The sequence below is a fragment of the Microcaecilia unicolor genome, chromosome 1 (assembly GCF_901765095.1).
Source record: "Microcaecilia unicolor chromosome 1, aMicUni1.1, whole genome shotgun sequence".
In the NCBI taxonomy this organism is placed as follows: domain Eukaryota; kingdom Metazoa; phylum Chordata; class Amphibia; order Gymnophiona; family Siphonopidae; genus Microcaecilia; species Microcaecilia unicolor.
Window position 1 is genome coordinate 725,189,647 of NC_044031.1, and position 26,561 is coordinate 725,216,207.

General features: G+C 45.1%; 1 protein-coding gene across 2 annotated transcripts; it reads left to right on the forward strand.

Annotated features, from left to right (window-relative positions):
* RAMAC (RNA guanine-7 methyltransferase activating subunit) lies at positions 1–26,561 on the forward strand. 2 transcript variants are annotated; one of them, XM_030189610.1, is made up of 4 exons: positions 1–123; positions 375–523; positions 21,105–21,275; positions 24,661–26,561. In XM_030189610.1, exons 3-4 carry the CDS (start codon positions 21,106–21,108, stop codon positions 24,854–24,856), a joined length of 366 nt encoding a protein of 121 aa, XP_030045470.1. In that variant the 5' UTR covers positions 1–123; positions 375–523; position 21,105; the 3' UTR covers positions 24,857–26,561. The 2 variants fall into 2 exon arrangements, with proteins under 2 accessions (XP_030045470.1, XP_030045469.1); XM_030189609.1 differs by having other exon boundaries at positions 2–123; positions 375–512.

The window sequence follows — 26,561 nt, forward strand, 5'->3', positions numbered from 1 at the left end:
CGGCTGACGTAGGCACGTAGCGTGAAAAGTTGCGTCAGGAGGGGACGGAGTGTTGGAGCCTGGAGAAGGAAATCGGCGTCGTGGCCAGCTGGGGTGACCGTGACCTCAGGCATGAGTTTAAAGGTAAGATGAGGGCAGAAGAAGGCGTTTGAAATTGAGATTGATGGAGAGGTGCCCAATCGCGGTCAGAGAGGGAGAAGTGCTGGGTTGGGGGCTGGGGGCAGAGAGAAAGAGGTGGTAGATCTCGGGAACAGACGGGGTGAGTCGCCGGTCCTGCTCTGAGTGTGAGGGTAGTTTAATGCGTGTGACTTGTGTGTTTCTGCATACTGTTGTAAGATCCTAAAATTAGCGTTTGGTTTCCTTGGTTCTCCAAGGCCCATGACTTGAGGAGTCGTCGTTGCTGCTGCTGTGGTGGTCAGAACTGAAGAAGAGCACATTCTCTCCTTGTGCTAGCTCGGGTAGAGCTGCCACTGCTGTTGGCTGCGCTGAGAGGATAAAAGACGAAGAGAAAAGTAAGAATAAAGTATGAGGTTTTATTTAATTATTTTGGTTTCTTAAGTAACAAAGCAAAAATATAAAACAAAAAAAACCCAATGAAAGCAGGAATATTTTCATATAAAGCAAGAAAAAGAGTACATGGCACCACAGTCCAAAAAACAAGCATTAATGCATTATAAAGTAGGAAGACCGTATTTGGTCTTGCCTAGCAAAAACCTGACTTGTCTCAAAAGTTATGCCTAAGTAAGTGTCATTAGCCTATGTGACATTTTCCAAGTAAAAAAAACTTTAGGAACCAGGGGGGGAAAGTATTTTCTAAATATTTTCCACCCTTCCATGTTCGTTATGCATGTCCAATTAGATTAGTTGTAATGAGTGGTGTGTTTCAGTACTTTGCTGTGGTTACTGTATAAATGATCAATGATATATCTTGTAAAAGAGATTAATCTGAAGATTCTTGAGGGCTGAGTGGAAGACCACAGGGTTTAAATCCTGCTGCTTCTTTTAACAACTTATTACTGACGTTAGGGTCCCTTTTACTAAGCTTCGGTAAGCGCTACCATGTCTTACTGCAGCTTAAAAGTAGCATACTGTGGGATGCGCTTGAGCATCCTGTAGTAAGTGCCAAATACCAACGGGCTAACCATGCATTACATTTTATTTTTAAAAAATTTCTTTGAGGAGGTGTGTCTGGGAGGGGGTGAAGAGTAGGTATTCTTGCACTAATTAGTGTAGCTATATTACTGTGGGCTAACTGGTTAGTGCATGAGCCCTTACCACCTGCAAAATAGGTGTCGGGGTAAGTGTGCATGCACTAATTTTTTTAAGGGCCCCATGAACGGCGCCTAGCCATTAATACAAAAAGGTAAAAATGGCTGTGCTAAAAATGGCTTTACCATGTGGAAAATAAAGCACTTTTTACTGCAGCTAAGTAAAAGTGCCCCTCAGTTTGTGACATCTCATTTTTCTGATAGATATAAAATGCTGTGAAGAAACCCCTTCAATTCGCTTGGGCTTTTTATCCCTTGTAGATTAGGGATCTGCTTCAATTGTGCATAAACTCTCTGGGGTAGTGATTTATAAGTGTAGGTAATTTTGAGGTAAGGTGCCCTATTAAAAAAAAAAAATCATATACATGTGATTATAAGGCAACATGGGCACAAAGTAGGCCACAAATGCACTTTCAAAAGTGGAGAAGTGGCCTAATGGTTAGTGCAGTGAACTTTGATCCCAGCATCCTGGGTTCAGTTCCCACTTCAGCTCCTTGTGACCCTGGGCAAGTCATTTGCCTCGGGTACAAAAACCAAGATTGAGTCCTCTAGGTACAGATAATAGTACGTGCTTATAATTGGATTGTAAGCCACATTGAATCTGAGCTCTATTTGGGATAATGCGGGATACAGATGCCATAATAAATAAATACCTGCTCTGAAGATATGTAGTGCATATATTCTGTGTGTGTATTTTTATAAAGAATGTGTATATCACAACTCCATTCATCCTATGCTCCCAATAATTCCTCTGTAAAAGTATGTGCCCTATGTTCACATTTTTATGCACTTGTCTGGTCACAATTTTATAAATGACCTTTCTTACATAAAAAAACATCCTTTACACATAACATAAGAATTACCATACAGGGACAGACCGAAGGTCCATCAAGCACAGTATCCAACAATGGCCAATCCAGGTTACATGTACCTGGCAAGATCCCAAAATAGTACAGTACATTTTATGCTGCTAAAACCTAGAAATAAGCTGTGGATTTTCCCCAAGTACATTTTATTAATGACTTATGGACTTTTCTTTTAAGAAACTATCCAAACCTTTTTTTTAAACCCTGCTAAGTGAACTGCTTTTACCACATTCTCTGGCAGCGAATTCAATAGTTTAATTACATGTTCAGTGAAGAAATATAATTTCTCTGATTTGTTTTAAATTTACTACTTTGTAGCTCATCCCATCCCTTTTATCACTTTCATTGCCGTTCTCTGTACCTTTTCTAATTCCACTATATCTTTTTTTTTGAGATGCGGTGACCAGAATTGCACATAGTATTCGAGGTGCAGTCGCACAATAGAGCGGTACAAAGGCATTATAAAGTCCTCATTTTTGTTTTGCATTCCTTTCCTAATAATACTTAACATTCTATTTGCTTTCTTAGCCACCGCTGCAAACTGAGCAGAGAGTTTCAACGTATCATTAACGATTATAATTAGAACCCCTTTCTTGGTCAGTGACTCCTAATATGCAACTTTGCATCACTTAACTATATTTTGGGTTCGTCTTTCCCACATGCATCACTTTGCACTTGCTCACATTAAATGTCATCTGCCATTTGTATGCCCAGTCTTGTACATAAGTATTGCCACACTGGGACAGACCAACGGTTTCCAACAGTGGCCAATCCAGGTCACAAATTCCTGGCAAGATCCCAAAAAAGTTCAATACATTTTATGCTGCTTATAAGCAGTGGATTTTCCCCAAGTCATTTTAATAACGGTCTATGGACTTTTCCTATAGGAAGCTGGCCAAACCTCCAAACTTTTTTTTTTTTTTTCCAACCCCGCTAAGCTAACTGCCTTTACCACATTCTCTGGCAATGAATTCCAGAGTTTAAATACATGTTGAGTGAAGAAACATTTTCTACGATTCATTTTAAATTTACACATGACCCCTAGTCCTAGTATTTTTGGTAAGAGTAAACAACCGAATCGTGTCTACCCGTTCCACTCCACTCATTATTTTATAGACCTCTATCATAGCTCCCCTCAGCCGTCTTTTCTCCAAGCTGAAGAGCCCTAGCCGCTTCAGCCTTTCCTCATATGGAAGTCGTCCCATTCTCTTTGTCATTTTTGTCGCCCTTCTCTGTACCTTTTCTAATTCCACTCTATTGCTTTTGAGATGCGGTGACCAGAATTGAATACAATATTCAAGGTGCGGTCGCATCATGGACCGATACAAAGGCATTATAATGTCCTCACTTTTGTTTCCCATTCCTTTCCTAATAATACCTAACGTTCTATTTGCTTTCTTACATAAGTACATAAGTAATGCCACACTGGGAAAAGACCAAGGGTCCATCGAGCCCAGCATCCTGTCCACGACAGCGGCCAATCCAGGCCAAGGGCACCTGGCGAGCCTCCCAAACGTACAAACATTCTATACATATTATTCCTGGACTTGTGGATTTTTCCCAAGTCCGTTTAGTAGTGGTTTATGGATTTGTCCTTTAGGAAACCGTCTAACCCCTTTTAAAACTCTGCTAAGCTAACCGCCTTCACCACGTTCTGCGGCAACGAATTCTAGAGTTTAATTATGCGTTGGGTGAAAGATTTTCTCCAATTTGTTTTAAATTTACTGTACTGTAGTTTCATCGCATGCCCCCTAGTCCTAGTATTTTTGGAAAGCGTGAACAGACGCTTCACAACCACCTGTTCCACTCCACTCATTTTTATATACCTCTATCATGTCTCCCCTCAGCCGACCCTTCTCCAAGCTGAAAAGCCCTTGCCTCCTTAGTCTTTCTTCATAGGGAAGTCATCCCATCCCCGCTATCATTTTAGTTGCCCTTCGCTGCATCTTTTCCAATTCTACTATATCTTTCTTGGGATGCGGCGACCAGAATTGAACACAATACTCAAGGTGCGGTCGCACCATGGAGCGATACAATGGCATTATAACATCCTCACATCTGTTTTCCATACCTTTCCTAATAATACCCAATATTCTATTCGCTTTCCTAGCCGCAGCAGAGTCATGGAATCGGAGGTAGGGTATTATTATGGATTAAGAACTGGTTGAAAGATAGGAAGCAGAGAGTAGGATTGCGTGGCCAGTATTCTCAGTGGAGGAGGGTAGTTAGTGGGGTCCCGCAGGGGTCTGTGCTGGGTCCGTTGCTTTTTAATGTATTTATAAATGACCTAGAGATGGGAATAACTAGTGAGGTAATTAAATTCGCCGATGACACAAAATTATTCAGGGTCGTCAAGTCGCAGGAGGAATGTGAACGATTACAGGAGGACCTTGCGAGACTGGGAGAATGGGCGTGCAAGTGGCAGATGAAGTTCAATGTTGACAAGTGCAAAGTGATGCATGTGGGTAAGAGGAACCCGAATTATAGCTACGTCTTGCAAGGTTCCGCGTTAGGAGTTACGGATCAAGAAAGGGATCTGGGTGTCGTCGTCGATGATACGCTGAAACCTTCTGCTCAGTGTGCTGCTGCGGCTAGGAAAGCGAATAGAATGTTGGGTGTTATTAGGAAGGGTATGGAGTCCAGGTGTGCGGATGTTATAATGCCGTTGTATCGCTCCATGGTGCGACCGCACCTGGAGTATTGTGTTCAGTACTGGTCTCCGTATCTCAAAACAGATATAGTAGAATTGGAAAAGGTACAGCGAAGGGCGACGAAAATGATAGTGGGGATGGGACGACTTTCCTATGAAGAGAGGCTGAGAAGGCTAGGGCTTTTCAGCTTGGAGAAGAGACGGCTGAGGGGAGATATGATAGAAGTGTATAAAATAATGAGTGGAATGGATCGGGTGGATGTGAAGCGACTGTTCACGCTATCCAAAAATACTAGGACTAGAGGGCATGAGTTGAAGCTACAGTGTGGTAAATTTAAAACGAATCGGAGAAAATTTTTCTTCACCCAACGTGTAATTAGACTCTGGAATTCGTTGCCGGAGAACGTGGTACGGGCGGTTAGCTTGACGGAGTTTAAAAAGGGGTTAGATAGATTCCTAAAGGACAAGTCCATAGACCGCTATTAAATGGACTTGGAAAAATTCCGCATTTTTAAGTATAACTTGTCTGGAATGTTTTTACGTTTGGGGAGCGTGCCAGGTGCCCTTGACCTGGATTGGCCACTGTCGGTGACAGGATGCTGGGCTAGATGGACCTTTGGTCTTTCCCAGTATGGCACTACTTATGTACTTATGTACTTATGTACTTATGTACTTATCAACGACGACCCCCAGATGCCTTTCTTGGTCCATAACTCCTAACGTGGAACCTTGCATGACGTAGCTATAATTTGGGTTCTTTTTTCCCACATGCATCACCTTGCACTTGCTCACATTAAACGTCATCTGCCATTTAGCCGCCCAGTCTCCCAGTTTCTTAAGGTCATTCTGTAATTTTTCACAATCCTGTCGCAAGTTAACGACTTTGATTAACTTTGTGTCATCAGCAAATTTTATTACCTCGCTAGTTACTCCCATCTCTAAATAATTTATAAATATAATGAAAAGCAACGGTCCTAGCACGGACCCCTGAGGCACTAACTACCCTTCTCCATTGTGAATACTGCCCATTTAACCCCACTCTGTTTCCTTTTTTTTTTTTTTTTTTCATGAGGTATCTTGTCAAACGCCTTTTGAAAATCCAGATACACAATATCAACCGGCTCCCCTTTGTCCACATGTTTGTTTACTCCTTCAAAGAATTGAAGTAAATTGGTCAGGCAAGATTTCCCCACACAAAAGCCATGCTGACTTGGTCTCAGTAATCCATGTCCTTGGATGTGCTCTGTAATTTTATTTTTGATAATAGCCTCTACCATTTCCCCCGGCACCGACATCAGACTCACCGGTCTATAATTTCCCGGATCACCCCTGGAACCTTTTTTAAAAATCGGCGTTACATTGGCCACCCTCCAATCTTCCGGTACCATGCTCGATTTTAAGGATAATTTGCATATCACTAACAGTAGCTCTGCAAGCTCATTTTTCAGTTCTATCAGTACTCTAGGATGAATACCATCCGGTCCAGGAGATTTGCTACTCTTCAGTTTGCTGAACTGCCCCATTATGTCCTCCAGGTTTACCATGAAGTCAGTAAGTTTCTCCGACTCGTCCGCTTGAAATACCATTTCCGACACCGGTATCCCACCCAAATCTTCCTCGGTGAAGACCGAAGCAAAGAATTCATTCAGTCTCTCCGCTACGTCTTTATCTTCCTTGATCGCCCCTTTTACCCCTCTTTTGCCGGCTTCCTGCTTTTAATATAACGAAAAAAAATTTTGCTATGTTTTTTGCCTCTAATGCTATCTTTTTTTCGTAATCCCTCCTGGCCTTCTTTATCTGCGCCTTGCATTTGCTTTGACACTCCTTATGCTGCTTCTTGTTATCTTAGCCGCCATGGTACACTGAACATAGGGTTTCAACATATCATCAATGACGACCTTGAGATCCCTTTCTTGGTCGGTGACTCCTAACGTGGAACCTTGCATTACATAGGTATAGTTCGGATTCCTCTTTCCCACATGCATCACTTTGCACTTGCTGCTACTACTATTTAACATTTCTAAAGCGCTACTAGGGTTACGCAGCGCTGTACAATTTAACATAGAAGGACAGTCCCTGCTCAGAGAGCTTACAATCTAAAGGACAAATGTACAATCAGACAAGTAGTGGTCGTCAAACTGGGGCAGTCTAGATTTCCTGAAAGGTATAAAGGCTAGGTGCCGAAAGCAACATTGAAGAGGTGGGCTTTGAGTAAGGATTTGAAGGTGGGTAGGGAGGGGGCTTGGCGTATGGGCTCAGGAAGTTTATTCCAAGCATAAGGTGAGGCGAGGCAGAATGGGCGGAGCCTGGAATTGGCGGTGGTGGAGAAGGGTACTGAGAGGAGGGATTTGTCCTGTGAGCGGAGGTTTCGGGCGGGAACGTAAGGGGAGATGAGGGTAGAGAGGTAATGAGGGGCTGCAGACTGAGTGCATTTGTAGGTAAGAAGGAGAAGCTTGAACTGAATGCAGTATTTGATCGGAAGCCAGTGAAGTGACCTGAGGAGAGGGGTGATATGAGTATATCGGTTCAGGCGGAATATAAGACGTGCAGCAGAGTTCTGAACGGATTGAAGGGGGGATAGATGGTTAAGTGGGAGGCCAGTGAGGAGTAGGTTGCAGTAGTCAAGGCGAGAGGTAATGAGAGCGTGGATGAGAGTTTGGGTGGTGTGCTCAGAGAGGAAAGGGCAAATTTTGCTGATGTAAAATGTCATCTGCTATTTAGACGCCAAGTCTCATAAGGTCCTCTTGTAATTTTCCACAATCCCCTTACAACCTAACCACTTTGAATAACTTTGTGTCATCAGGAAATGTAATTGCAATACCTCACTATTTACTCCCATCTCTAGATTGTTTATAAATATGTAAAAAAGCAGTGGTCACAGCACAGACCCCTGGGGAACCCCATTATCTACCCTTCTCCATTGAGAGTACTGACCATTTAACAGTACTCATTTTTTAACCAGTTCTTAATCTACAATAGGACACTATCCCATGACTTTACATTTTCCTCTGGAGTCTTTCATGAGGTGCTTTGTCAAACGCCTTTTGAAAATCCTGATACATGATATCAACTGACTCACCTTTATCCACATGTTCACCCCTTAAAAGAAGTGTAATAAATTGAGGCAAGATTTCTCGTCACTAAAGCCATGTTGGCTTTGTCTCATTAATCCTTGCTTTTGAAAATGCTTTGTAATTTTGTTCTTTATAATAGTCTCTACCATTTTGCCCGGCACTGACATCGGGGTCACCGGTTTATAATTTACCGGATCTCCTCTGGAATCTTTTAAAAATATTGGCGTTACATTGGCCACCCTCCAATCGTCTGGTACCACACTCGATTTTAAAGATAAATTATATATTACTAACAGTAGTTCCTGAAGTTCATTTTTCAATTCTATCAGTACTCGGGGATGAATACCATCTGGTCCAGGAGATTTACTACTCTTCAATTTGTCATATTGCCCCATTACGTTCTCCAGGTTTATAGAGATTTCATTCAGTTTCTCCAACTCATCAGCTTTGAATACCATTTCTGGCACTGGTATCTCTCCTAAATCTTCCTCGGTGAAGACCGAAGCAAAAAATTCATTTAATCTCTCCGTTTTGGCTTTGTTTTCCCTGATTGCCCCTTTTACCCCGCAGTCATCTATCAGTCCAACAGATTATTTTGCCGGCTTCTTGCTTTTAATATACGTTTAAAAAAAAAAAACGTTTTTGCCTCCAACACAATCCTTTTTTTTTTTTTTTTTCAAAGTCCCTCTTTGCCTTCCTTATCCTTCTTCCATTTTCTAAAGGATTTTCTTTTAGCTCTAATAGCTTCCTTCACCTCACTTTTTAACCATGCTGGCTGTCGTATGGTCTAACTCCCTCCTTTTTTTTATTACACAAAATATATTTGGCCTGGGCTTCCAGGATGGTATTTTTTAACAGCATCCACACCTGATGTAAATTTTTGACCCTCGTAGCTGCTCCTCTAAGTTTTGTTTTGTTTTCTTCTTCTTCTTCACTGTTCTTCTCATTTTATCATAGTCTCCTTTTTGAAAGTTAAACTCTAATGTATTGGATTTCCTGTGTACACTTATTCCAAAGCTAACATCAAATCTGATCATATTATGATCATTATCATGCAGCCTCATCACCATTACCTCCCACACCAGATCATGCTCTCCAATAAGGACTAGGTCTAGAATTTTTCCTTCTCATGTCGGCTCCTGTACCAGCTGCTCCATAAAGCAGTTCTTTTATTTCGTCAAGGAATTTTACCTCCCTAGCATGCCCTGATGTTACATTTACCCAGTCAATATCGGAGTAATTGAAATCACCCATTATTATTGTGTTGTCCAGTTTGTTAGCCCCCCCTAATTTCCGATAACATTTCTACATCGGTCTGTTCATCCTGGCCAGGCGGACTGTAGTACGCTCATCACTATCCTTTTCCCCTTTACACATGGAATTTCAATCCATAGGGGATTCCAAGATGTGTTTTGTTTCCTTTAGAATTTTCAATCTATTTGATTCAAGGCCCTCCTTAACATACAGTGCTACCCCTCCACCAATTCGATCCACCCTATCACTACGATATAATTTGTACCCCGGTATGACAGTGTCCCACTGGTTATCCTCCTTCCACCAGGCCCCCAGAGATGCCTATTATATCTAGTTTTTCATTTAGTGCATATTATTCTAACTCTCCCAACTTATTTCTTAGGCTTCTGGCATTTGCATATAGACATTTCAAACTAGGTTTGTTGTTTCTATTTACAGCATGCTCAGTACTTGATGGTATTTGCAATCTTGTCTGATTTTTTTTTTTTTTTTAATTTATTTAAGGACACCTGATCTACTATGGTCTCTTTTGCAACTTCACCGTCGGGATACCCTTTCTTCCCTGTTTTGGGGAAATCTTTAAAAGATACTTTATTCTGAACCATGCGCTTTTGAGCGACTGTCGGGCTCCCCCCCCCCCCCCCCCCCCCTTTCTAGTTTTTTTTTTTTTATTTGAAAAGTAGTTTTATTAATCACATTGTTCCTAAATACATACACATATGCAGCTAACTGCTGTATCACGTATAATATTAAAGTGAACTGCAATACAACCAATTGCAAACATAATGACTTTTCTCCCCCCCACCCACCCCCCTCCCTTCATGGCTAAATACTCTGTATTGTGATTGCAGTAGTCCATAAGCATTCCAAGTGTGTCCACTCTTCCGCTGCAGGGTCATATCTGCCCCTCCTTCTGTCCGTCAGCTGTTCAAGCCCTATTATATTTCGGAGCCTTGTTTTCCACTCTAGGACTGTAGGTCCCACTCTCTGCTTCCAATGGGCTGCTATTTCTAGTTTCGCAGCTGATAGGCTTAGTCGTTTTACCCGCTTCTGCCACTTCTTGCCCCTTTTATTTCCCCACCCCAGCAAGCACCATCTAGGTTCCGCTGGAAATTGTGTGTCCAAAATAGAGGTCAGGTACAAAGCTATTTCTTCCCAGAAGGAGCGTATTGGAGGGCAAGACCACCACACATGTATAAAACTCCCAATGTCATTGTCGCATCGCCAGCATCTATCTGAGGTACCCGCATACATTCGTTTTAGCCTATCTGGCGTATAATACCATCTGCTTAGGACTTTGAAGGCATTTTCCTTTATCAATACACATACCGATGCCTTTTTCACCTCCATGCATATTCTTTCCCACTCTTTCACACTTAGTTCACAATGCAAGTCGCTTTCCCAGGCCTTCATATAAGGTAATTTAGTCAGTGTACTACCTCTCATGTAATTGTATAACCTTGAAATGCCTCCCTTTCCCCCCTCCAGTGTAACCCAAATGTTCTCTAATGGTTCCCGTTCCCTCGGGTCTGCCCTCAACCACCCCTGTTTGCTCATATAATGTTTGACTTGTAAATATGCATAGTGATCAGACTCCCGCAAGTCAAACTTCCTTTTTAATGTCTCAAATGACCTTAGTGTACCCTCTGACATTAAGTCTCTGAATCTTCGCAGGCCTTTTCTATACCATTCATGAAACGCTCCCCCCGCTTCTCCAGCTGGGAACTCGACCTCATGAATAATATGAGCCAGTGTTGAGGTTTTAACTCCTTTTTTAAATTTGCGTTTCAGTACATCCCAGGTATGCAATAAGTGCCCTATAAAGGGGTTGTCCGTTCCCCCCCGGGAGGCACACATCTTTCCCGATCCCCACAGTCCCCGTTCTAAGTTACACCTAGGCTCCAAGTTCTGCTCTAGCATCGTTATTGGTGCCCTGTCCCCCTTGCTCCATTCCGCCATTTGTTTTAATTGTGCTGCTTGATAGTACCATATAATGTTGGGCATCCCCCTACCCCCTTCTTCCACTCCGCTCCACATAATTCTCTTAGATAGCCTCGCTCTTTTCTCTCCCCAAGCGAAATTTGATATATCAGATTGCAATTTATTCAGGGTACTCGAGGGAATTTCCAATGGCAACGTCTGAAAGAGGAATAGCAGTCTAGGAAGTAGGTTCATCTTGATCACTGCTATTCTGCCCCACCAAGAAAGCAACCCGTTTTTCCATCTACTTAAATCTGTTCTAAGTTCTCTAATCAAGGGAACATAATTAATTCCATATAAAGACCCAAGATCTCGCGGAAGCCCTATCCCCAGATAACGAAAGCTCTCTTTAGCTTGCCTAAAGGAGAATCTGGATAATATTCTCTTCAACTCCTGAGTGTGACCCGAAATACCCAACACCTCTGACTTGTCATAATTAACTTTAAATCCAGATATTCCCCCAAATGCTCGGAGCTCCATACATATATAATGTAGGGTCTCTTCCGGGCGATTTACATAGAAAAGAATATCGTCGGCAAATAGCGCCACTTTCCCCCCTTTCTAGTTTAAAAGCTGCTCTATCTCCTTTTTAAATGCCGATGGATTTCTGTCAGACATTGCTTCACTACCTGAAGGAGACACATGACTTTCATCTTTCCAATCTTTGCTCTCTCTTATGGACCTCGGAAGGGAGAAACAACACCTAAAGCCTCTTTTTTTGTGAGGTGGATAAAAGTGGCTATTGAGACTGTCTACATTTACAGAAATCGTCAGATGCCTCTGGGCTTGAGAGCCCACGCAACTGGTGCAGGCTACCTCCTGGTTGGAGGCCTGGGTAGTGGCCACAGAGGAGATTGTGGAGTGATGGCATGGTTGTTGCTACATTCTTTTGTGAAGCATTATCAGTTGGGCCACTTCATAACGGTGATCATAATATGATCAGATTTGATATCTGTGTTTTTAGCGTAAGTACACATAGGAAATCCAATATGTTAGCATTTTAACTTTCAAAAAGGAGACTATATGACAAAATGAGAAAAACAGTGAAAAAAAAAATTAAAGGAGCAGCTGTGAAGGTCAAAAATTTACATTGGGTTTGGATTCTGTTCAAAAATGCCATTCTCCGAGGACAAGCAGGCTGCTTGTTCTCACTGATGGGTTGACGTCCTCGGCAGCCCCCTCCATCGGAAAGTTTACTAGCAAAGGCCTTTGCTAGTCCTCGCGCGCCCATGCGCACCGCGCATGCGCGGCCGTCTTCCCGCCCGAAACCGGCTTGAGCCGGCCAGTCTTCTATCGTCCGCGCTCGGTACGGTCGTGTTACGCCGTTCGTGCCCCAGAGAGTCGACCTCGCGCGTCCTTTTCGACGTATTTTTTCCTTGTTTTTCTTTAAAAAAGTTCGGGAAGCGCTCCGGAAGTGTTCCGGAAGACCCTTTCGGGTTTTCTGCCCTTCCCGTAGTTTTCACAGCTTTTGCCCCGTAAGTTTTCTTTCGTTGTCGGGGTAGGCCTAGTTTGGCCTCGGTCGAGATTTTTCTCCCTTTAAATTTTGGTGCTTCAATTTTCGCCATTTCGGCCTTTGATTTCGCCGGCGTGATTTTTCCGCCCATGACATCGAAGCCTTCCAGCGGCTTCAAGAAGTGCACCCAGTGCGCCCGGGTAATCTCGCTCACTGATAGGCACTCTGCGTGTCTTCAGTGTCTAGGGGCCCAGCACCGCCCTCAGAACTGCAGTCTGTGTTCCCTGTTACAAAGGCGGACTCAGGTAGCGAGATTAGCCCAGTGGAACGTTTTGTTCTCGGGCTCTTCGTCGACATCGGCACCGGAGGCATCGAGTGCATCGACGTCGTCAGCGTCCGGACCATCTTCCTTGGCTGCCGCTCCATCGACTGCATCGAGGCATCGGACCTCTGCATCGGCGCCGAGGCATCGGGCGACTGCATCGACGTCGGTGGTACCGAGACTTCGTCTGCTGATGTCGTCGGACTGAGGTGCATCGTCAGGAGTGCAGGTGAGGGCTGTCCATTCCCCTGCTGGTGGCGGTGAGCCTTCAGGTGGGTCTCCTCCTACCCTGAGGGCTCCTGCGGTACAGCCCCCCCCGGGATCGACCCTCTTCGGTCTCGGCCCCGAGGAAGCGACGGATGGATTCTACGTCCTCCTCGTCGGTGCCGGGGAGCTCCGGTGACATGCTTCGGAAGAAGTCGAAGAAGCATCGACACCGGTCTCCTCCCCGTGTCGGCACCGAGAGCTCTGGGTCGCCGAGGGATTCGGCACCCAGCAGGCATCGGCACCGAGAGGACCGCTCACCCTCTGTTCAGGAGGTGTCGATGCGCTCCACTCTGGACAGCCCGGAACAGGTTCTGACGTCGACGCCTGCATCGACCTCTCAGCCTTTTTCTGCAGCCACTCTGAACGAGAGCCTCCGGGCCGTTCTCCCAGAGATTCTGGGAGAGCTGTTGCGCCCTACCCCTCCGGTACCGGCGGTGCTTGCGCCTCCGGTACCGTCGAGCGTGGCGCCGGCTGGTCCATCGCCCAGGTTGAGGTCCCCGACGTCGGTACCGCGTGCGGTGCCGACCGCGGCCACCTCCCAGGAAGGCTCCCCGACTACGTCGGCGGAGGGAGCTTCGCCGATGCGGGCGAGGGAGTCTACCTCTCGACGCCCCCATCGTGGACGTGGCTCCACGGAGTCGAGCCGGGCGAGGTTGCAGACACAGGTCCGTGAACTTGTGTCTGACACCGAGGGTGAGGCCTCGTGGGAGGACGAAGAAGACCCCAGATATTTCTCTGACGAGGAGTCTGAGGGTCTTCCTTCTGATCCCACTCCCTCTCCTGAAAGGCAGCTTTCTCCTCCTGAGAGTCTGTCTTTCGCTTCCTTTGTCCGGGAGATGTCTATGGCCATCCCCTTCCCGGTGGTTGTGGAGGACGAGCCCAGGGCTGAAATGTTTGAGCTCCTGGACTATCCTTCTCCACCTAAGGAAGCGTCCACTGTTCCCTTGCACCATGTCCTGAAAAAGACATTGCTTGCGAACTGGACCAAGCCATTAAGTAATCCCCACATTCCCAAGAAGATCGAGTCCCAGTACCGGATCCATGGGGACCCAGAGCTGATGTGCACTCAGTTGCCTCATGACTCTGGAGTTGTGGATTTGGCCCTAAAGAAGGCTAAGAGTTCTAGGGAGCATGCTTCGGCGCCCCCGGGCAAAGACCCTAGAACCTTAGACTCCTTTGGGAGGAAGGCCTACCATTCTTCTATGCTCGTGGCCAAGATCCAGTCTTACCAGCTCTACACGAGCATACACATGCGGAACAATGTGCGGCAGTTGGCGGGCTTGGTTGATGCTCTTCCCCCTGAGCAAGCCAAGCCTTTTCAGGAGGTGGTCAGGCAGCTGAAGGCGTGCAGAAAATTCCTGGCCAGAGGAGTTTATGACACTTTTGATGTTGCGTCCAGGGCCGCTGCTCAAGGTGTGGTGATGCGCAGGCTCTCATGGCTGCGTGCCGCCGACCTGGAGAATAGGATCCAGCAGCGGATTGCGGACTCGCCTTGCCGTGCGGACAACATTTTTGGAGAAAAAGTCGAGCAGGTGGTAGAGTCTCTCCACCAGCGGGACACCGCATTCGACAAGTTCTCCCGCCGGCAGCCTTCAGCCTCTACCTCTACAGGTAGAAGATTTTTCGGGGGAAGGAAGACTGGTCCCTATGCTTCTGGTAAGCGTAGGTACAATCCTCCTTCTCGACAGCCTGCGGCCCAGGCTAAGCCCCAGCGCGCTCGCTCTCGTCAGCAGCGTGCGCCTCAGCAAGGTCCCGCGGCTCCCCAGCAAAAGCAAGGGGCGAGCTTTTGACTGGCTCCAGCAGAGCATAGCCGACATCCAAGTGTCAGTGCCGGGCGATCTGCCAGTCGGGGGGAGGTTGAAAGCTTTTCACCAAAGGTGGCCTCTCATAACCTCCGATCAGTGGGTTCTGCAAATAGTCCGGCAAGGATACACCCTCAATTTGGCCTCAAAACCTCCAAATTGTCCACCGGGAGCTCAGTCTTACAGCTTCCAGCACAAGCAGGTACTTGCAGAGGAACTCTCCGCCCTTCTCAGCGCCAATGCGGTCGAGCCCGTGCCATCCGGGCAGGAAGGGCTGGGATTCTATTCCAGGTACTTCCTTGTGGAAAAGAAGACAGGGGGGATGCGTCCCATCCTAGACCTAAGGGCCCTGAACAAATATCTCGTAAAAGAAAAGTTCAGGATGCTTTCCCTGGGCACCCTCCTCCCCATGATTCAGCAAAACGATTGGCTATGCTCTCTGGACTTGAAGGATGCCTACACTCACATCCCGATACTGCCAGCTCACAGACAGTATCTGCGATTTCAGCTGGGCACACGCCACTTCCAGTACTGTGTGCTACCCTTTGGGCTCGCCTCTGCGCCCAGGGTGTTCACAAAGTGCTTGGCTGTAGTAGCAGCGGCACTTCGCAGGCTGGGGGTGCACGTGTTCCCATATCTCGACGATTGGCTGGTGAAGAACACATCCGAGGCAGGAGCCCTGCAGTCCATGCAGATGACTATTCGCCTCCTGGAGCTACTGGGGTTTGTGATAAATTATCCAAAGTCCCATCTTCTCCCAGTGCAGAAACTCGAATTCATAGGAGCTCTGCTGGATTCTCGGACGGCTCGCGCCTATCTCCCAGAGACGAGAGCCACCAACTTGTTGTCCCTCGTCTCGCGGGTGCGAGCGTCCCAGCAGATCACAGCTCGGCAGATGTTGAGATTGCTGGGCCACATGGCCTCCACAGTTCATGTGACTCCCATGGCCCGCCTTCACATGAGATATGCTCAATGGACCCTAGCCTCCCAGTGGTATCAGGCCGCCGGGGGTCTAGAGGACGTGATCCACCTGTCCACGAGTTTTCTCAAATCCCTATATTGGTGGACGATTTGCTCCAATTTGACTCTGGGACGTCCCTTCCAAATTCCTCAGCCACAAAAGGTGCTGACCACGGATGCGTCCCTCCTGGGATGGGGAGCTCATGTCGATGGGCTTCACACCCAAGGAAGCTGGTCCCTCCAGGAACGCGATCTGCAGATCAATCTACTGGCGTTACGAGCGATCTGGAACGCTCTGAAGGCTTTCAGAGATCGGCTGTCCCACCAAATTATCCAAATTCAGACAGACAACCAGGTTGCCATGTACTATGTCAACAAGCAGGGGGGCACCGGATCTCGCCCCCTGTGTCAGGAAGCCGTCAGCATGTGGCTCTGGGCTCGCCGTCACGGCATGGGGCTCCAAGCCACATATCTGGCAGGCGTAAACAACAGTCTGGCCGACAGGTTGAGCAGGATTATGCAACCTCACGAGTGGTCGCTCAATTCCCGTGTGGTACGACAGATCTTCCAGGTGTGGGGCACCCCCTTGGTAGATCTCTTCGCATCTCGAGTGAACCACAAAGTCCCTCAGTTCTGTTCCAGGCTTCAGGCCCACGGCAGACTGGCATCGGATGCCTTCCTCCTGGACTGGGGGGAGGGTCTGCTGTATGCTTATCCTCCCATACCTCGGGTGGGGAAGACTTTGTTGAAACTCAAGCAAGACCGAGGCACCATGATTCTGATTGCTCCTTTTTGGCCGCGTCAGATCTGGTTCCCTCTTCTTCTGGAGTTGTCCTCCGAAGAACCGTGGAGATTGGAGTGTTTTCCGACCCTCATCACACAGGACGAAGGGGCACTTCTGCATCCCAGCCTCCAGTCGCTGGCTCTTACGGCCTGGATGTTGAGGGCGTAGACTTTGCCTCTTTGGGTCTGTCAGAGGGTGTCTCCCGCATCTTGCTTGCTTCCAGGAAAGATTCCACTAAGAGAAGTTACTTCTTCCATTGGAGGAGGTTTGCCGTCTGGTGTGACAGCAAGGCCCTAGATCCTCGCTCTTGTCCTACACAGACCCTGCTTGAATACCTTCTGCACTTGTCTGAGTCTGGTCTCAAGACCAACTCTGTAAGGGTTCACCTTAGTGCAATCAGTGCTTACCATTACCATGTGGAAGGTAAGCCGATCTCAGGACAGCCTTTAGTTGTTCGCTTCATGAGAGGCTTGCTTTTGTCAAAGCCCCCTGTCAAGCCTCCTACAGTGTCATGGGATCTCAATGTCGTTCTCACCCAGCTGATGAAACCTCCTTTCGAGCCACTGAATTCCTGCCATCTGAAGTACTTGACTTGGAAGGTCATTTTCTTGGTGGCAGTTACTTCAGCTCGTAGAGTCAGTGAGCTTCAGGCCCTGGTAGCCCAGGCCCCTTACACCAAATTTCATCATAACAGAGTAGTCCTCCGCACTCACCCTAAGTTCTTGCCAAAGGTCGTGTCGGAGTTCCATCTAAACCAGTCAATTGTCTTGCCAACCTTCTTTCCCCGTCCTCATTCCTGCCCTGCTGAACGTCAGCTGCACACATTGGACTGCAAGAGAGCATTGGCCTTCTATCTGGAGCGGACACAGCCCCACAGACAGTCCGCCCAATTGTTTGTTTCTTTTGACCCCAATAGGAGGGGAGTGGCTGTAGGGAAACGCACCATATCCAATTGGCTAGCAGATTGCATTTCCTTCACTTACGCCCAGGCGGGGCTGACTCTTGAGGGTCATGTCACGGCTCATAATGTTAGAGCCATGGCTGCGTCGGTAGCCCACTTGAAGTCAGCCTGTATTGAAGAAATTTGCAAAGCTGCGACGTGGTCATCTGTCCACACATTCACATCTCATTACTGCCTGCAGCAGGATACCCGACACGACAGTCGGTTCGGGCAGTCAGTTCTTCAGAACCTGTTTGGGCTTTAGGATCCAACTCCACCCCCCGAGGGCCCTGTTTGTTCTGTCCCAGGCTGCACTCTCAGTTAGTTGGTAAATTTTTCAGGTCAATCTCAGTTATGTCCTCGCCGTTGCGAGGCCCAATTGACCATGGTTGTTGTTTTGAGTGAGCCTGGGGGCTAGGGATACCCCATCAGTGAGAACAAGCAGCCTGCTTGTCCTCGGAGAAAGCGAATGCTACATACCTGTAGAAGGTATTCTCCGAGGACAGCAGGCTGATTGTTCTCACAAACCCGCCCGCCTCCCCTTTGGAGTTGAGTCTTCCCTTGAAGTGTATTGTCTTGCTACATACTGGACTGGCCGGCTCGAGCCGGTTTCGGGCGGGAAGACGGCCGCGCATGCGCGGTGCGCATGGGCGCGCGAGGACTAGCAAAGGCCTTTGCTAGTAAACTTTCCGATGGAGGGGGCTGCCGAGGACGTCAACCCATCAGTGAGAACAATCAGCCTGCTGTCCTCGGAGAATACCTTCTACAGGTATGTAGCATTCGCTTCCTGGAATCCCAGGCCAGTGTTATTCCATATAAAAAAAGGAGGAAGGAAGGCCAAGCGACAGCCGGCATGGTTAAAAAGTGAGATGACGGAAGCTATTAGAGTTAAAAGAAAATCCTTCAGAAAACGGAAGAAGGATCTGACTGAAAATAATAAGAAACAGCATAAGGAATAGCACGTCAAATGCAAAATGCTGATAAGGAAGAAAAAGAGGGACTTTGAAAAAAAGATTGCGTTGGAGGCAAAACCACACAAACATTTTTTTAGGTATATTAAAAGCAAGAAGCCGGTAAAAGAATCTATTGGACTGCTAGATGACCGAGGGCAAAAGGGGGCACTCAGGGAAGACAAAGCCATAGCAGAATAATTAACTGAATTCTTTGCTTCAGTCTTCACCAAGGAAGATTTGGGACAGATACCGGTGCCAGAAGTGGTATTCAAAGCTGACAAGTCAGAGAAATTGAATGAAATCTTTATAAACCTGGAAGATGTAATGGCACAATTTGACAAATTAAAGAGTAGCAAATCACCTGGACCAGATGGTATTCATCCCAGAGTACAGATGCAATTGAAAAATGAACTTGCAGAACTATAGTTAGTAATATAATATAGTAACATAGTAGATGACGGCAGAAAAAGACCTGCACGGTCCATCCAGTCTGCCCAACAAGATAAACTCATATGTGCTACTTTTTGTGTATACCCTACCTTGATTTGTACCTGTCCTCATATGTAATTTATCTTTAAAATCAAGCATGGTACCAGAAGATTGGAGGGTGGCCAATGTAATGCTGAAAAAAGCTTTCAGAGGTGATCTGGAAAATTATAGACCGGTGAGCCTGACGTCATTGCCTGGCAAAAAGGTAGAGACTATTTTATAAAGAATAAAATTACAGAGCATATTCAAAAGCATGGATTAATGAGGCAGAGTCAGCATGGGTTTAGTGAAGGGAAATTTTGCCTTGTCGATCTACTACATTTCTTTGAAGGGGTGAACAAACTTGTGGATAAAGGTGAGCTGGTTGATATTGTATCTGGATTTTCAAAAGGCATTTAACAGTAAGTACGTTATGAAAGACTCCGGAGGAAATTGGAGAGTCATGGAGGTAGTATTGTATTGTGGATTAAACTGTTTAAATGATAGAAAACAGAGTAGGGTTATAGTGGGGTTCCCCAGGGGTCTGTGCTGGGACCACTGCTTTTTTACATATTTATAAACTATCTAGAGATGGGAGTAACTAGTGATGTAATTAAATTTCCTGACAACACAAAGTTATTCAAAGTGGTTAAGTTGCAAAAGGATTGTGAAAAATTACAAGAGGGCCTTACGAGACTCTGCGTCTAAATGGCCGATGACATTTAATGTGAGCAAATGCAAAGTGATGCATGTGGGAAAGAGAAACCTGAACTATAAAATACGTAATGCAAGGTGGCACATTAGGAGTCACCGACCAGGAAAGGGGTCTCGGTGTCAGCTGCTCAGTGTGTGGCGGCGGCTAAGAAAGCAAATAGAATGTTGGTTATTATTAGGAAAGGAATGGAAAACAAAAATGAGACTGTTATAATGCCTTTGTATTGCTCCATGGTGCAACCACACCTCAAATATTGTGTGCAATTCTGGTCACCACATCTCAAAAAAAGATATAGTGGAATTAGAAAAGGTACAGAGAAGGGCAATGAAAAATGATAAAGGGGATGGGACGACTTCCCTATGAGGAAAGTCTAAAGCAGCTAGGGCTCTTCAGCTTGGAGAAAAGATGACAAGGGAGATTGATGTAAAATCGGTGAAGTTGAACGGATAGAATCGCTTGTTTGCTCTTTCCAAAAATACTAGGATTAGGGGGAATGCAAGCTACACAAGGATGTTTCATTTTGGCCAAGACTAAACATATTTATGATTTGGAGGAAGGGAATGTTCTCCCACTCATGTAATGGAAGAATCTATTAATACCAGCTATATACGCTGTAGAAGGATTTGCTTATCCCCTCCTACTCTAGCTCATTATAATGAATTTTATATTGTAAACTGCTTTAGTCTGGAAAAGCTACACAGTAGTATATCAAGTTTTTTAAATATAAGCATGTACATTTTCTGCCTCGTGTAATTTCTTTCGTAACTTTACTTATTTTCCGTCTAGCTCCTGTTACCTTATGCTATTAAGATATGTACTATGCTGATTTGCATTGTTTGAATATTTTTACTGCTGCAGTTATTTATTGCCTGTGTCTGGCTTATTCTTGCCATACACCGCTTGGGGTGAATTTCTTCACAAAGGTGGTAAATAAATTCTAATAATTAAATATTAGTTGTAACGGAATTCAAACATGCATGGGATATGCATAAAGGAATCCTGTGCAGAAGGAATGGATCCTCAGAAGCTTAGCCGAAATTGGGTGGCGGAGCAGGTGAGGGGAAGAGGGGTTGGTGGTTGGGAGGCGAGGATAGTGGAGGGCAGACTTATACGGTCTGTGCCAGAGCCAGTGATGGGAAGCGGGACTGGTGGTTGGGAGGCGGGAAATACTGCTGGGCAGACTTGTATGGTCTGTGTCCTGAAAAAGGCAGGTACAAATCAAGGTAAGGATACACATATGAGTTTATCTTGTTGGGTAGACTGGATGGACTGTGCAGGTCTTTTTCTGCCGTCATCTACTATGTTGCTATGTATGATTTAAATTTTATATCTATTTTTTTCATGTTAGGATGACTACGGCACCAGATCCCATCCCAGATTTTGAAGAGATGTTTAGCCATCGTTTTACAACCGATGATCAGGAATATCAAGAGTTCTTGAAGCGCCCGGCAGATCCACCACCTGTTGTAGAAGACTGGAGAAATAGAACTGGTGGTAACCAGAGATACCGAGATAATAGGTGCCAATGCCTTTCTTACCACTTATTTTTATTCAGAATAATAGGAATCTGTAGTCTTTGGAATTGCTGGGGCTCAGGCTGCTGTGGTTGAAATCCCAGACTTTGCTTCTCTGTGAGAGACGGTCACTCTTATGCAGAATTTTGAAGAGTTACAGCTTGAGCTGTTGTGGAAGATGTGAGAAATATCTAATCCTGGCAGCTTTCTAGATAATTTTTATAATATTTGATATACTGCATATTCTAATGCTTATATGAACAGAATTATTTAAAAAAGAAAAACAAGTATTTGGCTAAAATTATAATTAGCCAAATAGTTGGTTCTCTTTTTAACTAACAATTATCTTGTTTATAAGTTTCATAATCAAGCTTTCAGGACTGGATTGGCCTTTTTCTATATCATAAAGTGGTAGGCTAATTATTAATATTGACCAGTTACATTATGTGTGGGAAGAGCAAATTAACAGTTATTTTCTCATTTCTCACTTGAAGGGCTGATGCACTAACTCATGGTATTTCGTGAGAAAGCTTCCCACCCATTCAGATGAACTGAGTAGCAATCTTTTGCCTAAAGTTTGTTATGGAGCTTGGCAAAATAAGATAACTACACATCAGCAAGGTGTAGTTTGTTATGTGGCCTGTGCCAGTATTTTCAGAGTTCAGAATTAATGAACTGCTTTGCGCAATTCTGCTTCACAGCAGCTTATTAATTTTGAATTAAAATTTAAACTATACTCCAGTCTAGACAACACTTTTCACACACAAATGCACAAAACCCTACATTGAAGGCTTTGCATGCACTGCCCCATTCACAAACTGTTTCATTGAGTACATTGTCCTCCTGACCATAAGTTAGGTCCAGTAGTGTAACCAGCCCTGAAGTTTTGGGTGGGCCCAGAGCTAATGTGGGTGGGCACTATGTATATAGGTAGGAATAGTTTTTCTTGGGATACTACAAAATAATGCCTTAGAATGCACTTGATGATGGATTGCTCTGGCTAATTACTACCCTGCATTTACATAAACTACATACTTAAAAGGAAAAAATACAGTTACACAAGCTTGACTAGATATGTCTGCTGTAATGGCAAACATCTCAACACATGTGACAGGATCCTGCAATATAATTACAGCAATGGCATGTATCCCTCCAACTTTGCTTTATATCAAATGTAAATGCCTGATTAAGCAAAATAGGGTAAATACCATACATTTTTCAGAAAAGTTAATCTTTATTTCTCAACAAATCAAAAATCACATGAAGCAAAGCCCCAGATTTTTCACTGATACAATAAGACAAATCCTACTGTCAACATGAAGATTTTTTCCCACCTACTGTGAAATATGTAGTATATAGAACATAGCTAGAATGTTGCCTCTTACAGCTTTCTATCATAAAAAAATTGTCTTCAGATTCTGGTTGCACCTCAATAATAGCAACACAAAATCCCTTCTCTGCCAGGTACTTTCTGAAGTAACACTAAATCCTGCAAAGAAGCTTCTTAGAGCCTGTATCGTAAACCTTAAACATTAATTCTGAACATTACCACTAACTGTGCCTTGAAAAAGACATCAGTGAATACATACAACAGCAATGTGCATACCATTGGAAAAGCCAGACTCTGATCCCCAAACATACCACATGCCAGCAGAATCTCTCACCTGTTCAGTCGCATGCAGAACACAGACCATCCCTCATCAATTACAGAATTAAGGACCAAAAATGAGAAATTCTATAGCTCAGCATCAACCCTTCCCTTCCTTACTATTCATCCCCATAGCCTTCCCCACTATCTATGCCGTAGCTAGGCATCAGCCCTGTCCTACTGTCTACCCAACCCCCCACATAGGCTGGCATCTCCCCTGCTCTTCCCAGTCTTCCTGACCATCCCCATCCAGAAACCCACCAACATGAACAAATATACAACCTTTTTTTTTTAAATTTTAAAGTGGGGACTGAGCCCACTCCCACCCAGAAGCCCAATATTAAAATTTAGTGTTGGTGGGTTTCTGGGTGAGGATGATCTTTTCACTGCCTTGGGGGGGGGGGGGGGGGGCGCTCCGTGCCTATCTGGTCATAGAGGAGTGCAGAGGCCTGAGGGGCTGAACCGAAGGCAGATGAGGGAGGGGCAAGGCGAAGCAAGGACCAAATAGCTTCTCCAGCTACCGCTGGCAGCCTGGCACTATGGCACAGTGAGGGAGACGCATCCAGCTGAGCTGTGCCAGTGGTGGCAGACTTCTGGGTGGCGCTGGCATCTATGCACACTGCAGGGGTACTGGGGAGCAAAGCAGGTGCCATGAGAGTTGAGACCGTTGGCGAGCAGCAGAGCGCAGTGGTACAACGCTAGAGTGGCCATTCCCAACCCACACTTGCATATTTAAAAACTTAGGCAGGTTACTGTATTTAGAAAGTCTGCTCCCTCTAAAGCTGTTTTTGCGCCAGCTGCCTAAATGTATGTGACTGACCCACGGCAGAACTAAAAGGCTGTGCAGTGCACCGATTGGAGGAGGACAATCAAATGGGTGGGCCCAGGGCCACCTGTAGCTACACCCCTGGATTGGTCATCATAGTACAACGAGGAGGAGTAGCGCAGTGGGCTGAGAACCAGATTAGATTCCCACTGCAGATCCTTGTGACTCTGGGGGAAAGTTACTTAACACTCTATTGCCCCAGGTACAGAAGCTTAGATTGTGAGCCCACTAGAGACCAGGGGCGTAGCCAGACACCCAATTTTGGGTGGGCCTGGGCCCAAGATGGGTGGGCAGAAGAACCTCGCCCCGTCCCACAGGTGATTTGGTCTCTCCTTCTCTTGTCTGCATGCCATATGGTCTCTCAAACATCCCCCTTCTCCTGTATACCTTTTAAATAGATTTTCACCAGCAGCAAGCAGCAACTAATACACACTGCTCATACTGGCCCCACACCCTTCCCTCTGATGCAGCTTCCTGTTTCCGCCTAGGCAGAAATACATCAGAGGGAAGGCTGTGGGGCTGGTGTGAGCAGTATGTATGTCACTGCTCACTGCAGGCGAAGATCTGCTACTTACAAGGTATGAAGGAGGGACACTTGTTGGGAGTTTTCGGCTGGTGGGACTTGGGGATCTCTGCCAGCCACTTCATAGGTATACTGCTACTGGGTGGGCCTGAACCTATCCAAGCCCACCCTTGGCTACGCCACTGCTAGAGACAGAGAAAGTACCAACATATAATGTGAACCACTTTGTTTGTACCACAGAAAGGCAGTATATCAAATCCTATTACTCTTACCCTTATTAGTGCAAATACTGTCATGGTAAAGGAAAAAATGTTTCACGAACCTATTATATGTGGAAGCTGCCTTTTGATACGGGGGATTGCATTAAGTTGCTGTTAAATTCTGTCTTTTCAGGGTTCAGGATAGACAATATAGAGAGAGAGGAGAGAGGCAGGACTACTCCCGTAATTATGGATCTGAGCGGCAGTGGCAAGGAGGAGGCTGGGAAAACAATCGCAACCAGTACAGACAAGGACCGACTTATCCTCTATACGGACAAAACCGTTACCATCCTTACAATCGGCGGCCCCCATACCGTGATTACTATTAGTTAAAACAAGTTCATTGTATCTAAATTTATGGTGTTTGTGAAATGAGTAAGTTCAGGTTTTGGTTTTTTTTTATTTATATAGATTAAATACAATAAAAAGACTTTGTGTTTTCACTGATGTATTACCATTTGAACATGACCACCAGATGGATATAGCAGTTTGCATGCACATAAGTGACAGACCCTACTGCTTGGGGCTTAAAATTTTGTCAAGACAAAGCATCAATCATGGGCACAGCTGCACGGTTGTAAAAAGATTATTCAAGTATTGTGTATAAAGTACACTTGAGGTTCTACCACAGCTTCATTATAATCAAAACGTCCAGCTCGATGTCACTGTAACCTCTGTGTCCCCTTTTGGAACCATCATAGGATCTTTATATTAGCAGACTTTTTTTTTCTATTTGAGTATTTCTTAACAGTTTGGAAACTGCAAGAGTATTAGTTGTAAACTCCATCGGTTAATAATGCTCAATGGCTCTAGACTGAAGACAGGAGAGGCAGGTCCTGCTATATTCTGATGGGTTCTCTTTTCTTGTTAGCAGGCTTGTCTCCTTTTATTTTAATTTTTGCAGCATATTAAATTTAGAGAATGGAAAATTTAGTATCTGAGTTGTATAGAAATTGATTTTGTTATGCTTTTAATTTTTCTTGTTTTCTGAAATCACACATTGAACTAGTACTTAAACTGACCTTCTGTCTCTAAATTGCTGTTCATATTGGGATAGAGCTTTAACAGGCACATACAAAATATTTAAAAATCTATTAGCTGAGTCTGTATTTCAAGAATTGTTGTTCATGGGGAATTATGCAAAACTGCCCTGTGTGTGAATTTGCAGAGAATTCCCCTCCTATGTAGAAATCTGTATATGCACCGTAGATTTCAGTAATGGAACCAGGGGGATAATAGCGGTAGCTGCTTACTGGCTAGAAAAGAGGCAGCCAAAGCATGGATAGCCAGGGGTTAAAGAATTCTGCTAAAGCCACCATAGGCAAAAGATAGGAAAGTGGTTTTTATCAGGGACAGGATGAAGCCTAGAGCGTGGAACAGAAATAGAAAGCTGGCCAAGTCTTGGCGTGCAAGAAAGGATAAGAGGAAACCTGAGGAGAGAGAGCTGAGGTAGTGAGGGTGAGGTGATAGGGAAGGGTCAGGCCTTATAATTGGGGGAAATGTGTACAAAATAAAATCATTGCATGATACCTTTTCTGTGTTGAATTATGTATAAACACAATAGATTTTAGGCGCGCTGTATGTTATACCTGAATGTATTTTTGTTTGATTCCTGGAAGCAAAAATAAAAACCCCAATTGGAGAAAAGACATCAGTGACCCTTGATAGTAAAAGCTTTTACAGAAATACTGCAAAATAACAGCTGACTCAAGGGAAAACATCACCAGTCCGAAAATCACCAATACCATCATCCGTGCAGTCATTCTAGTTATTAAATTTATCATCAAAATATTTTTCAAAATGAAGCAAAAGTACTTAGCTTCTAGAAGATCAATGCATGCTGTGTCCCAAACACATCAAATTTTTTATCTTCTGCTCAATTAAGACCTAGAGAGTGCTGGCAGAGCTAAAAGAATAATCTGGCATATCTACCCTGCTCCAAAAAAAAGGGGGATTCCCGATGGCCCTGTTTCGCTTGCACTACTGTTTGGTTTTGAGATGTTGGTTCCCTTGAAACAGCTGTTGGGAATCCAA